The sequence below is a fragment of the Petromyzon marinus genome, chromosome 35 (assembly GCF_048934315.1).
Source record: "Petromyzon marinus isolate PM22_M1 ecotype Great Lakes invasive population chromosome 35, UKy_Petmar_22M1.pri1.0, whole genome shotgun sequence".
NCBI lineage: Eukaryota > Metazoa > Chordata > Hyperoartia > Petromyzontiformes > Petromyzontidae > Petromyzon > Petromyzon marinus.
Window position 1 is genome coordinate 11000733 of NC_133701.1, and position 15042 is coordinate 11015774.

The following is a 15042-nucleotide window of genomic DNA, read 5'->3' on the forward strand; positions in this document are numbered from 1 at the left end:
CTTCCAGATGGCTTACAGCTATGATCTTTATCTCAAGTAAAACCTAAGCACATCTTCTGAGACCTACTGAAATTACAAATCTAGTACTTTTGTATTGAAAAAAAAAAACACGAATTGCAAGTGAGCCAATCATGTCCCAGGGGTTCAACAAACGAGGGTCTCAGGCAGAGTTGTGAGAATAGCGAAATGTCGTGCAACCGGCCTCGCAGAACGGCACAGTGGCAGAACGACGTGACGCGTGGAACGAGCGTCAATAATGACGATGCGACGTCACTGGACACAATCTACGTCTCTGAATCAGCTCAAGCATCACGTAAATCACGTGACTTCTGCGAGGCCACCCCCACTCTCGAATCCCTCCCCTCCCTTAGCCCCCTGTGAAAACAGACTCCACTTCCGTGTCGAGTCTCTTCCTCCGTCTCCTCAACTTTCCTAAGCATTTGGACCAATTTTTACATTTCTTTTCCATGCCTTTCCCCTTACTTCCCATACGTCCTCTTCTCTCATCTGTTTTCTGTTCCTTTTATTCCATGCATCACATCCTTCCCGTGGTGGTGTGCCATGGATGAAACGCTGATGGTGTTTTACGTACATTCACGCTATTGCATAACACGTTTTTTTTATTACTTAGGAATCCTAGTTTTCATCGGCAGCCCCCTAGAATTCGACAAGCAAAAAATAAGAGAACTGTTCTCTGCAGCCCTACTCAGCTGCCTTGTTTTATTTAATGCCCATCATTGACCAGGAGGGAGACCATTAACATTCGCCGAGTAAAATAAACGACAAAAGGCCTATCTATGTACTCTTATCTGTACGCTTACCTTCAGTAAGGAGATTGCTGAGTGTCTTTCGATGACAAACTGACAAGAGTGGTTTCCTTCGCCGCTTTGCACAACACACCGACTCACTGGCCTCTGATGGCAGACTGGTATCTGATACAGTCTTAGATAAAAGATCCTTAGACCAGGCTCCGAAAGAGACTTTAGAACAAAGATTGAAATAGCATCCTCTGATGGGGGTTTGCGGAAAATCAGTGCAGAGCAGTTTCGAATGCAAGTTCAGACAGACTGGTCTCTGACGTAGCTTTTAAACAACTGACAAGAATGCGCTTTATTTAACCCTTTGGGCAAAAGACTGCCTTGACCAGCCTCTGATGGGATCTTTAGGATGCAAACACAGGCCAGTCTGATGGGGTCTTTAGGCAGCAGTGACAGACCGAGCCCCTAATGTGCTTCATAGACCCATATCCTCTGAGCAACATTACCTTTAAATGCTATTGTAAAATACATTCCGATGTGCCTAATGAAGGGAGTGTCACTCACCCAAGGCTGGTGTCGCTGCCTCCATTCTTGGGCTTCTGTGTGACTCGGTCAAACGGGCACAGCTTGTAGACATATCTGGAAACACAAGGAGGAATTGCAGCACAAACAAAACACGCAGAGGGCACTTTCCCCGCGTGCACAAATATATATGTAAAAATATCTTGTTATGTATGAAAAATCCTGCATAGAGCACTTTGCACATGCAGCTGTTTTGGGATTAACACCCCAAGGTCTTGCTCTATGGCGGGCTGTTAAACTGAAAAATGTTTAAAAAACAAACAGCGTAAAATATACACATATATAGTGCATTTTTTTGTGGCAATGCCAAAGCTTTTCGCTCAGTCAACAAAACCAATGATATACGGGGGAACAAGAGGAACGTACGAACCAGGGAACAAAAACAAAACATTTGTTAAAAATACAAATGGTCTTCGGTAGGACACATTGTCACGTACGGGAACGCGACGACAGCTAAAATGAAGAGCGTGCCCTGCGGGACGACAACCGTGGAGACGGAGCGATGGGATCGATTCGAGTGCGGCAATGAGATGGACCGCAGCATCGCAGGACCACGATGGGATGGATGACGATGGCACAAAGGGGGGGGGGGGGGGGCCCTTCACAACTAGCGGTGGATAGATTATGGCCATTGCTCAGCCCTCCACGACGGGCGGCAATGAACGGTGGTTGGGGACAGCTGCTCCCAAGGACGACGGCAACGGTCGACTTCCCCCACGTGCGGTACACGTAGGCATTGGCGAGCACCGCGTCCAGGGGGTGACGAAGGGCCGAGTGAGAATCGCTTCCGACCCCCCGCCAGCTGCCGACGCCACTGTCGCCGCCCCGTCTTCAACTCGAACCCGCGACCTTTGGACCCGCGGGAGGTCAAGCGCTCGAAGCAGATTTCCGAGAGGCCGGATATTGAAATGAATAGCCATAACGCAACCGTTGGATCGGTATCGCTATTCATTAAAGTGGGACAATAAATGGTCTCGCAGCCTTCGGCCAAGATATTCACCAACAGAGTGTGATACAGCCAATTTCAACACATCACCGCCCACGAATCGCCAGCCAATACTAACGCAAAGATACAGATCTTTATTTAACCAGGTAAGAGCCTATTAAGATGAAAATCTCCTTTGCAAGAGAGACCTGATATTTGTATTGATGTTGCACTGCTGTCATCAGGTGCTTTGGAGGATGGCTCCGTGGATCACATGCAGAGATAGCTGAATGCACGTGGGATTCTAAACTGGGAAGGCAGCACAACAAGTGGGTTGCTTAATTGACCACACAGATGTGGAGCCCTATACTCCCTCCTATGTGTGAATTTCCCCAGGCACTACAGTTTATTTCCACGTGCCAAACACTTGTTCGAGAACTGGTCGAGTATTCTAATACGATTATAAACGTACAGCCATATTATGTTCATATCCACTGCTGGATGAGTGCCTCCCCAAACCGTGGTGGGTTGTTGCTACCCATTTGACCAGACTGCAGCACGTTGGTCAGCGCAGGCTGATGAAGGTGGGGAGGATACAAGTGGAGGAACAGTACAACAATATAATGTTCTGCACTGCCCACAACAGCGACATTGCCTATAACACATTGCAATGCAGGTGGCCACGCACCCAAGCACCACACAGGCTCAACTCCACGCTGCTTATGAGATCCGATGAAATCGGGTGCATTCCGGGTGATATGATCATAGGCTCCTAATGCACGACCCTGCCAAGAATGAGTCTCGACACTCTGTAAGGATTTCATGGTTGAATAAATGAAATTATTATTATTATATTAGATGGGTAGAGATTGACTTCTTTTAAAAATAACAGCACTCATTGGGACTGCAAATTCAGACTTCAAGGTCAAGTCGAAATGTGTCCGTGCACAAAACAAGCGGCGGCAGGCAAGCCCCGAGCCGGTGCTGGAAATTCCACATTCTCGCGGCAGGAGCCAAGCCGCGCATGACAAACAAAAAAGCACCAACGCCACCCCGTTGTGGCACGGCACCCACAGCGGCGAATGCTCCGTGGGCGATGTTCAATGGACTCCGCACGTCTCGCGAGCGGATCCGCCCACCGCCCTCGCAGAAAGCGCAAATTCACGGGAAAAAATCACCCGACGTGCGGCAGCAGGGCCGCCGGGCCATCGACCGCGCAACCAAGTCGAAGCAATCCATCGCACGTGGAAGGAAAAAAAAAAACGGGAGCCGTTTCCCGGCTACAAAAATAAATATATATTGGCATTCACTTACTGGTCGCCAATTCATCCAGCCGTACGCAAAGAGGCCCGCCACAAGTCAACAGTCCTCGCATCCTCAACGATACAATAATATCAACAGCTGCAGGCACCGATTACGGCCCTGACGTTTGCTCACATCTCACTTATTCAGAGCGCGCGGCGGCGTTCAATTCCGCCACTGGCGGCAATTCGTTAAGCGCATCATTAACACAGGCCCCGGCCGCTCGTCGCTGCAAAGTGGTCTCTTATCGTGGGGCTCCTCCTCCCGGTCTCTCCTTCGCCAAGGGCAAATAAGAATTAAACATTTAGCAGGGGATGGATGGTATGCTGGGGATGGGATGAAGGAGGGGGGTGGTGAAGGTGGTGAGTGGGTTGGGTGGGTTGGGTGCACGGCGGGCGTGAGAAATGGGGAGGAGACACCCTGACATGATGGATATTACGCAGGCATCGCTCCGTCGCCCCCATTAGTCAGCAAGCGCGGCGCTCGCCTTGCCGGCCGCGCGCCGATCCGTCTCCCGCGAGTCCCGCCGATTAAACTGTTTCGAGTCGTCCAATCGTTCCATTCCGGTGCGGGGGGGGGGGGGACAAGGGGGTGAGGGCGTGGCAGGGGGGCGGCAGGGGGGCGGCAGGATTTCCACCTCACCCCCGCAACCGCTGGAATCGAGAATCCAGCGACAGCGGCTGACAGTGCTGCGCCGACGCAAATTAGCGCTCGCTCGCCGCGTCCACCATGAAATGAGCCCCGACGAGGGTGGCCGGTGGCAATGTGAAGGTGGGTGGAGGGCACTGCGTGTTTGGTTAGTGATGTGCTCAGGAGGATAGAGAGACGCACTGCTTTGGCGAGGGAGGGTTTTTTTTGGCACGATAGACATCGGGTCGGCCCTTTTTTGTGATCGCCAAAACTATTCCCGTCGTCAATTCGTAAGCGAGTTAAGCCCTCTGCCGGAGCGCGGGTTGATTGTCGCGTGAGGAACATGAAGAAGGGTTACACACTGCTCTTCGAGCGGCCCGAAAGGGATCGCTCGTCTCATGACACGACACCGAAAGCACGATTTAGGGAAAATATTGCGCAAGCAAAAAAAATTGTGACGAAATCTACGTACGCAATTTTCTTTTCATGGCGAGTTTGTAACCCCCAAAAACCTGTGAAAGGAAAACCGCTCACGCGTCGACCGCGTGTGTGCCGCGTGTGTGCCGCGTGTGTGCCGCGTGTGTGCCGCGTGTGTGCCGCGTGTGTGCCGCGTGTGTGCCGCGTGTGACGAATACTCAACAAGGGAAGGCAAAGGAGGAAGAAGTTCAGTTCAACATGGAAAGTGTTTTCCAGCTCAAGTGCAGATCGGCCGGCCCGGTGGACGTTCCACATTTCTACGCTCGGGACAAAAGCACATCCGTAAAAGGGCCACTGGGAACTTGTCACAAACCGCCACTTTTATCAAGCGCATGGTGAGGGGGGGGGGGGGAAGCGGGACCTGAGTTTGACTCGTCAGTCACATTTCAGACTCGTGTCCTTGTGATTGCTCGTCGAGGGCTCCACACACCGTGCTGCCAGCGGACCGGACAAAAGCCGAACGTCGCGCTTGTTCATTCCGCCGGGTTCACAGCACAGTGTGCGCAAAGTACATTTTTTAAATGTACCCATTTTTTTTCTCTCTCCATTCTGTATTCAACGACCACCACCTTTGCAGTTGACAGCATGTCTCTTTCCGCTTCATTCCCTTGCACTGCTCCGCTTAAAAAAATGTCCTTCCCCATTGTCTCGTTTTCCAAGATCTAGTAACTAAAACAATTTGAACTATTTTTATTTTATTTTACCAGCTATGTAGCTCTTTTTCAAAAGTGACCTGGCCACGAATTATGGCCGAACCGAGTGGCTTATCACGTGGAAATGTATCGCAGCCAAACACTCTAAACGCGTGACGTTGATTCTAAATGTGGAGGGAAAAACCGGAGGACCCGGAAAAAAATCCATGCGATCACGGGGAGAGAGAAACGCAAACTCCAAATATAGAGCAGGCGTTAGGGTCGGGATCGAACCCACGGCCTCCTGCATCAGGCGAGGTAGTTAACATCTTGCCACAGTGGCGCCCCAACAACCTTCCTCAAATGAAGAAACGTGTTATATCTTTTCTACTACAACTCTACTGGTGCTGTTTGTCGCTGGCCGATGGCGTTTTAGGGGCCATTGCGGCACCTGCTCAGCTGCCGTGATTTAGAGGAAGAGGCTCTCTGTTTCCCGCAAACCTGCAGCACATGGGGAGGTGTGGAAAATCCCAACGCGATGCCAACGTCCTGCCCACCCTCCGTAGTGCCCCACCCCCTCCAACCCCCCCCCAGCCATGCTCCTGCTGGCTGAGCAGATGCGACGATTGCTCGCCAGCCAGCACCACTCGGCTCTGGCGTCACGGGAAGGCGCGGTCGTGTTTCAGACGGGAGACGTTGCGTGCTAAGAATCCGAGTTCTAGCCCCCCACCCCCACCGCCCCCTCCTCCCCCCTAAACGGTGATTAAACTGGGAACGTAGACATGCCAAATTTGACGGTCCCAGGCTGGTCCCCATGGATTACGTAATAATATATTTTTTTTAACGTAATTTGCCATGGACTGTCTGTGAAGGATCACATGTCTACAAATCCCTTGTCCAACATCCACTGGCTGACGAAGAGAGCTCCTCAAGCTGTCACCATCTCGACGACGCACTTGGGACACGAGCCGATTTAAAACGCTCCGTGGCTTCAGCTGACGTCCTATCGGGCACATTGCCTCCAAACGGTCGTCACTCCATCATGAATCTTAACCAGAGGCTATCACAACACCGAGGACCGCCATCGCACAGGGTACCCATCGGTGTCCGACACGCTCACAGCCAGAATAATTTACGAGGCGTCAACTACCTCGCCCCACATACAGGAGGTCGTGGGTTCGATCCCGACCCTGACACCTGTATATTTGGAGTTGGCGTGTCTCTCTCTCTCCCCGTGGTCGCGTGGAGTCCTCCGGTTTTTCCCTCAACTTCTAGAATCAACAGGCGTTTAGAGTATTTGGCTGCTATACATTGCCACGTGAGCCACTTCGTTGAGCTGTCATTTGTGGTCAGGTCGCATTTGAAAAAGAGCTACGTAGCTCAGTGGGCCTTACCTGGTAAAAATTTAAATAGTTTACTTTTAGTTTAGACTTCAGCACTTGGGACACAATGCCCAGCCGGACGCCTCGGTACATCGTGCCGGGGCCCTGCCGCGCGTGATCACCGACGGGCAGTTTCGCTACGGGATTCCAAACGACCCCGGAGCCAGGCAAGGGCCAACGTGCACCATGTGCACGATGGAGGCCGATCTTCACCACCACCGCCTCGGCCTGCGCTCAGCATGCCGGCGAGCGCAGCGTAGGGGCGTCTCGTGGGGACCGCTACGCAGAGAGGGGCTCGCGCGCCGTGACAATTGATGATGATGATGATAGGCTATTATCCCTTCAATTGATGTATCCTGCCCAAGCCCACTTGCTTTGCTTAACAGGTAGAATTATATTTTGATTTAAAGCTTTCGTGACTGCAGGGATTCATATTCTTGGTTCTTTCGGTAAAGTCACGTAGAAGGGAAACAATGAAATAATAAAAATATAAAATAAAATTTGAAAAATGTATTGCTGTGGCTTTCACACCTGATGATGATCGCTTGTGTTGCAGTCGAAACGTCGTGAGAATTTTATTGTTTTATATTTTTATTTTATTGTTTCCCTTCTACGTGACTTAACCGAAAGAACCAAGAATAGGTAGAATTAACAAGGCCAAGGGCTAACACTGTTTTTAACATTTGATCTACATAACGACACGTTGCTGATATTAACTATGTTTCCCTATTTGTATTTTTAAATTATATCTTAAAGCTATTTTATATTCGATATTCATTTAATTTTATATACTTCAGCCCCTTAGTGTTAGACTTTTAACCCTTATTATAGTAAGACTTGTTTAAAACTTATTTAAGATTTTAGATTCCTATATGTTGAATGTATGCACCATCCTGCCAAAGTAAATTCCGTGTCGGTGTGAACTTACATGGCGAATAAAACCCTTTCTGATTCTGATTCTGATTAACCTGCATGGTCTGCCATCCCATGTGCTCCTTTTTCTGTCTCTCAAAAGTATTCCCAAGCATGCAAACCTTTCAGGTGTTTTTATTCCCATTTTCATTGTTAATGTCCATGCATCTGATCCAAATGTCATAGCAGGTAGCACACTATCGACTGCCTGCTATGACCAGAACTTGATGTCTCACTCGATATCTTCCGGAACAACCATCGGCTAGATGGCTTGGCATAGGCACTACCACTACAAGCTATGCCTATAAATACCATACCCGAAATACCTATAATTCTAACAACATATTTAATTACATTTGGATGCAATGAGGACGAAATAAGGCGAGACGGATGCGTGTATGCTGAACTTCTTTTGTACTGTACGTAACCAACCGTGCTAATCGGAGGCGAGGGGGAAGGACAACAAACTAAACACAAAAAAGCAGTTCGAGATACATGAGTTTTCACTTGAGATTAAAAAATGCCTAGCTCCAGTGGCTATCATAATATCGGAAGGAAGAGCATTCCAGACGGCCGAAGAAGCGTATCTGAAAGCGCGCGATGCGGTGACCGTCAGGATGCGGCATGCCTAAATATCATTCCCGCAACAGCGTTTCCGGACTGTTCCGGCTGACTATCATCCAAGACGAGAGGAAGAAGACTGCGGCTACGTCGTTCAGTGTCGCGGAAGGATGCTGGCAAGCAACGGCGCGAAAAGGCGTGGAGAAACGCGAATATACTCACTCGGTGGTGGTCATGTCGAAGCACTTGCCGTACATGTACGCAAACTCGCCATTCGGCCCGAGGTCCAAACCCAGTTCCTTCTCCAGGCTCCTGCAAAGAGACGGGCAGCAACGCGCATCAGGCCACGGGCCGAAGCGTCAAAGCGCCACACACAACACCGCGGGAACGTGTCCCCCAGAACCTCCAAGCAGCACGATTGGCTACGTACGGTGCGAAAGAGATTCAACATACATAACAAATAGGTGGATGACCGCAGACCAACAGAGTAATTATGTTTTATGTACAGCCCAATGGACAATCTCCTGCTAGATTAAGGCCACCCCCCCTAACTCAGCGGTCCACAACCTTTTTGGCACCAGCGACCGGTTTCGTGGAAGACAATTTTTTCACGGACAGGGGGGGGGGGGAGTGGGGTTCATCATTGGGTCTTTCCCCCTTTTCAAAGAAGCTTTGTTTTTAACTCATTGTGGCTACTAGGGTTGTCAGCTTGTGGGCTTACCAACACCACGTGACTGAGACTGAGTGTGCAGTGCGGGAAAGAGGCGCGGACGGAAGTGGTAAATAATAAAATAATGGGGGCGGGCCACGCGCTGACTCACCGCTCTCACCTCCTGCTGCTGTGCGGCCCGGTTCCTAACAGGTCACGGACCGGTACCGGTCCGCGGCCCGGGGGTCGGGGACCCCTGGCCTAACTAACCCCTTCCGCCCACACATCGAGTCGGTCACAAAGGTTAGTTTTGACCATACTTTACCACGTCAGCCAGTGCACGTTGATGAAGTGAACGCCCATGTCTGGTTCAGTCATCACGTTGTCCGTAAGCCGGGAATCACACTCAGGTTAATTTTGCAGTGCGCTCGCCGCTACAACGCCGCTCCACCCCAACTCACTTTACATTTACAGCCAAACAGGCCATCTCAGTGCGTGATTTTGAGTTAAGATTAGTGACAATTCAACATCCACGAGGAGAGGGCCTATTCTTTCGATAGGACCACCGCCATTTGCTTCGATAGGACCACCCAGCAGAATGATGGGCTGAGTTGATTTCCAACCAAGCTTTAAGCCCGTACACTTCTGAAGGCAAGTCCGGGTGGTATAGCCACAGCGCTCCTGTACCTCAGGCAGCCACTGCACATCTTCTCGCCACTCACTTGACCAAATCCAGCCAGGCGGTGCTACAGTCAACAGTGTTCAACTTCACAGACCATAGGTTTCGAGTTCAAACTTTGTTTGGGGATTGACTGAGCCCATTCTAGTCTCTGAGAAGTGAACATGGCCCATCGTTTGAGGAGGATGGCCAGTGCCACCACTGGAATGTGGGATTTCCACTGCTGGCTAAAGGCTGCGAAACGAGAATGAGCTCAACCCGCACATTCACTCGAGCAGAGGCACACTTCGACTTGAGTGCATTTGTCCATACAAAACTCACGCAGACACATTCCCGGGCCGTCAGCCCGATTTAAAATGTAAGCCAGTTAACACGGCCTCTACACGTGGCACAATCTAAATGTTCATCTTTTGTTTATTTTTCCACTTCACAGCGGCACATTGGCCGGCGAGCGTCCCCCTATCATCTGCCTGCCTGCCCGCTCGCCCACCCGCCCACCGGGCATGCCAGCTCCGACAGCAACACCTCAACTTTGACGCACTGCGATATGGGAATCACTGCTAGGGCATCCAGAAGGCACGGGCACATAATGGCAATTGCACGGAAACCCCCACGCCATTCAGGGGGCAGACGTTCGTCTCACTCCCGGCTGATGTGGCTGCAGCCGTTGCCGCTGCTAAAAGTGGACAGGACGAACGCGGACTTACCACCGGGGGAGAGAAATCGCCCGGGCGATGCCAAACACACTCCGCGGTGTCAGCGGAGTACTGGTGGGGGATGTGGCTGCTGTGTGCGGTTCAGGAGCGTTGGGGTGTATTCGATAAAGACATTGCGTTTTATATTAATGTTTTGGATGGGTGCTGTTCATTACTGTGTCAGATTGCGTGCCCCGTTTTTATTCGAATTGAGAAACTCTTAAGGGCATGCACAACACGTTTGCCAAGCAAAATCACATTTGTTGGAGGGACACAACTGAAAGGCAGGGCAGAAAATGTCTACCGACGGAATTCCGAAAGTTGAATGGAGATGAAAATCATGAACTAAATAGATGAACAGAAGCAGAATGAACTCTTATTAAGAAAAGCAGCAGACAAATGTGCCTGCAGAAGAAAGTTTCCAATCAGAGCAGATTACTAAATATGCACACTGACAAAGAAAATGGAAAAAAAGTCTGCACAGTGAGCAGAGGAACATGGGCCTGATGCACGCTTTGTGTTTCACTGTTAGAGAGGAAAGAGGAGCACATGGATCAGAAACATCACATTGCTAGTTGAGGTAAGCAAGTGGGCTTGTGCCGGACACCGGCAGAAGGGACTGGTGATGGAACGGCAGCCAAAGGAGAGAACGCAAAGATAGAGCGATGCGATCAGCTGACATGCAGGAGCGAGATGGATTCTAAACGCAGGATCTTGAGGGATGGCAAAGGCACACGGATGCCTTCAATCCAGAAGTGGACAGATGATGGCCGATGATGACAATGAGGAAGAGTGCAATAATATGAGGGCTGCCGTGGCATACGACGGGACAGCGGTGGACAGCAACACTCACGGCGACCTGCCTCCGTCTCACCAGTGCCGAGGTTCACATACCACACCAGCTACCCCTTTTTTGACCGAGTTCACTGAAGCAGAGGCCCAGGACAGGGTCAAATACCCTGGATCACGATACCGAGTGTTAGGAATTGAAATTGTCGGGCAATGAAACGGCTAATGTGTTGGTTGAACGGTGCACACTTTGCCCATAAATTGGAGTAATGTGCCTGAAAGGTCAAAGCAAATGCTTCCACAATTGGTAAACTCATAAAAGCAAGCCCCAATTACTCACACAAAGACATCCCAAATGCTGCCTTGCAGACCATACAGGCGGTGCTGTTAGCGAGCACCTTCCAAGGTCAGCACTGCCCATGAAGAGGCGGTGTGGATAGCTCCACGCCCTGGCCGCCTTTGTCTTCCTAGTGATAATATGCAGACAGCGTACCAGGTGCGGCTGAGTCAACATAGGCGAGACCGAGGAAGGGCGAGTTCAGACACCACGTGTCAATAACGTGGCGCATGGCTGGGAATCGAACCCAGGTGGGCGGGACTGTTGCACCGCGCGGCAAACGCCGCACCGACACTCGCAGGCTAATCCAGTCACAAACGCACACGTGGAAAAACGATCCCCCTCGAGCCAAAGACTGCTGGGACAAGTGGCGTGAGTGAGGAACCAATTAAGGCTGCCACAGTGCTCGTGTTTACACAACGCACCAGGTACTCATTTAAGGATAAGCCAACCTAAGGGAGGGGGGCCTGGGGCCAGTTCAGATGATCTCTACTAATGTTGGCCGTGACCAGGAATTGAACTAAGGTTTGCCGGGTTCATAACACATCGGGCTAACCACTACGCAACCACTCCACAAATGAGAGCACGCACACACAAACACACAGAGGACACTCCCTGGAGAGTCACAGCGATTGTACCTTTGTGACCTCTACCCTCCACTGACACCCCCGTGTTTTGGGACACTCCAATTCTGTTTTCCCCCCGAATCGATATACACGTGTGCACACATGCATGTGACATTTTTACTGCAAGGTTCTGAGACGCCAACACAAATGCCGACACACGGGATTTTTGGGAGGTCGCTTTGACAATACTGGGTTTGTACCCTGACAAAGCCGTGGGCCACATGACCCTGAAACAGCTCTTTTTCAGAAGCGACCTGGCGACAAATGACAGCTCAACGAAGTGGCTCATCACGTGGTAATGTATAGCAACCAAATACTGTAAAACGCACGTTTCTAAATGTGGAGGGAAAACCCCGGAGGCCCCGGAGATAACTCCACGAGACCACGGGGAGACAGAGACGCAAGCAAACTCCAAATATGCAGGTGTCAGGGTCGGGATCGAACCCATGACCTCTTGTATACCAGGCGGGGGAGTTGACATCTTCTCTCTAAATAGAGGAACACAGGCGTGGAGCTATCAGAAGGCCAGGAGGGGATATCGGTGCCAGGTGATGCCTCCTCGCACGTGTGGGTTTTCTCTGGGCACTCTGGTGGCAGCCTACAAGCCAAACATTCATCAAGAGTGCTGGCCAAACATCTCAGGGTAGGATCCTCCTCCAGTGAGTTTTGAGACTCAATGAGGCCCTTCCTATTGACACATTGCTGGCATTATAAAGTATCTCAAGGAATTAGAGTGGCACAACGAGGAACGTCCAGATTAAACACCTCGGTCGAGACCCAAACATCATCGCACCTCCTGGCTTTGGCATTCCTCCTTCTCCTCCTTCTCCCAGACCAACAGCAATCTGACAAGCACATCTCTCCTTTATCAACAGACAATTAAAGACACAAGCCACAGAAGTGTGACTATGTGGCCATGCAACCCAACCCATGGACCATGTAGGAAACCCACTGTATTTCGATTTAAAGCTTTCGTGACTGCAAGGATTCATTTTCTTTGGTTCTTTCGGTAAAGTCACGTAGAATGAGAAAAAAATAATAAATTGATAAAATTAAATAACACAATAATATTCTCACGACGTTTCGGCCACAACATAAGCGGCCTTCATCAGGTGAAGGGGACGAGACTGTCTGGAGGACAGCGCTGGAGTGAGAAAGCCACGCTGAGATCACGACCTTTAAGCTGTGTGAGAAGAAACAAAGCGCCTTGACAAAGGAATTAGCATATAATTTAGCATTGAAATGGCTGAGTGATTAGCTTGTGACTAGCATATAATTTAGCATTGAAATGGCTGAGTGATTAGCTTGTGACTGTTCAAGGGGTGCCTTTGCGGATGTGTATGCTTTAACTTTAACATAGCCTTTTCTGTGACCAGTCACAAGCCAATCACTCAGCCATTTCAATGCTAAATTATATGCTAATTCCTTTGTCAAGGCGCTTTGTTTCTTCTCACACAGCTTAAAGGTCGTGATCTCAGTGTGGCTTTCTCACTCCAGCGCTGTCCTCCAGACAGTCTCGTCCCCTTCACCTGATGAAGGCCGCTTGTGTTGTGGCCGAAACGTCGTGAGAATATTATTGTGTTATTTAATTTTATCAATTTATTATTTTATTCTCATTCTACGTGACTTTACCGAAAGAACCAAAGAAGGAGAAAACTGCAAAACTACACCAACTCTCTCTCTCTCTCATGAAGCCCTCTCGTCGTGGCCACCAGCAGACCTCGACATTGGCATCGAGCCCCTGATCACATTGCCACTGCCTCCACCACGCGCAAGAGTAGGTTGAGCAGAATGAGTAAGAATGGCAAACAGAGTGCTGCCGCTCCCCCCTCTAACTCACCTGATGTCGTCTTCCACTTCTCGGAGTGACTTCTCTGCTATCCGTAGGTCTTCCCGTGCCCTGTCCGCAGCTGTAAATACATGGAAGAATGTGCACGCACAGACACAGACACAAAGCCTATGTAAGAACATGCATGCATGTATAATACAGAGATAGCGGGATACAAAGGACATCAATACCAATAGATCATCACAGCCAATGCAGCCACCTGTCAGCCCCCAGCACTGGTATATACACAAATTTAAGGCTCTGCTGACCTAAGAGAGGCCCAGAAACCATGCAGATATCACTCGCCACCAATGTTAGCCATGGTGGGGGACTCAAAGTGCACTCTTTACTCCACCACCACTCAACCTACAAAGACAAAGACCCCGTATAGCAATTAACAAACTGTTGGGGCAAGTGCTGTTACTGAGCACCGATGAAGGCCGGTAAGGCTCATGAGGGAGTGGGTGGTCAGCACCACGCTCCGCCACCCTTGCCTCCCTAATGGTGTTCTTTACACGTTGCACCAGGGACTCATTTAAGGCCAGGCCGACTTAGGGGAGGCCCCACGACCGGTTCAGATATTCGTCACCGATATTGACCGCAAGCGTGAATCCAACTCGGGTCGCTGGGTTCTTACCGCAGTCTCTCTCTAGTGGATGGCAAGTCTGTGCAAATCGCACGTCCAAGCTTAAGTCTGTAAGCCATGCGATAGCTTCACGAGTAGCGCGACTAATACTGCTCAGTCCGCCGGACAGCGGGCGTAGGATGCAGTTGTTCGCAATGTGGTCCATTGTCTGGTCCGGGTGGCCGCAGTCACACTGCGGGTTTGCCTTTAATCCTCCACTTGCGGAGGTGGTGTGCGCAGCGACCTACCGCTGTTCTGAAACGGTTGATGGAGCACCGTAGTTTCCTTGGCAGATCAACGCCGTGCATAGCAATCGTGGGATCGTCGATGAGGCTTTCATTTGGAACGTTCACAGAACTCCGCAAATGCTCGCCAGCGGTCTTCAATTGACGCGATACCCGGATTGGTTTTCCGGGCTTTAAAACGAGTTCTTGCAGGGTCAAGCAGGTCTTGTTGTAACGGTAAATGTACACTGCCTGCGATTTTGTCCAATAGGCTTGCTGTCGCTGCATCCCGGCAGATGTTTACTGGCGTAATGTTGGCCTTACCGCAGTGCACTACCCACAATGCAACCGCTGCCCAAAAACCACACACACGCAAACACTAAAAACCTGATTTCTGGCTCTCTGCCCGCTACAGCATCCGAGTTATCG

At 50.3% G+C, this 15042-nt stretch overlaps 1 protein-coding gene across 1 annotated transcript in view; it reads right to left on the reverse strand.

Annotated features, from left to right (window-relative positions):
• The window catches only part of PRKCSH (PRKCSH beta subunit of glucosidase II), a 102900-nt gene that overhangs the window by 26463 nt on the left and 61395 nt on the right, over positions 1 to 15042 (reverse strand). The window contains exons 12-14 of the mRNA XM_032966262.2: positions 13777 to 13846; positions 8384 to 8473; positions 1323 to 1397 (exon numbers count right to left, since the gene is read on the reverse strand). Coding sequence (XP_032822153.1) covers positions 1323 to 1397; positions 8384 to 8473; positions 13777 to 13846 — 235 coding nt within the window. The remainder of the gene's footprint in view (positions 1 to 1322; positions 1398 to 8383; positions 8474 to 13776; positions 13847 to 15042) is intronic.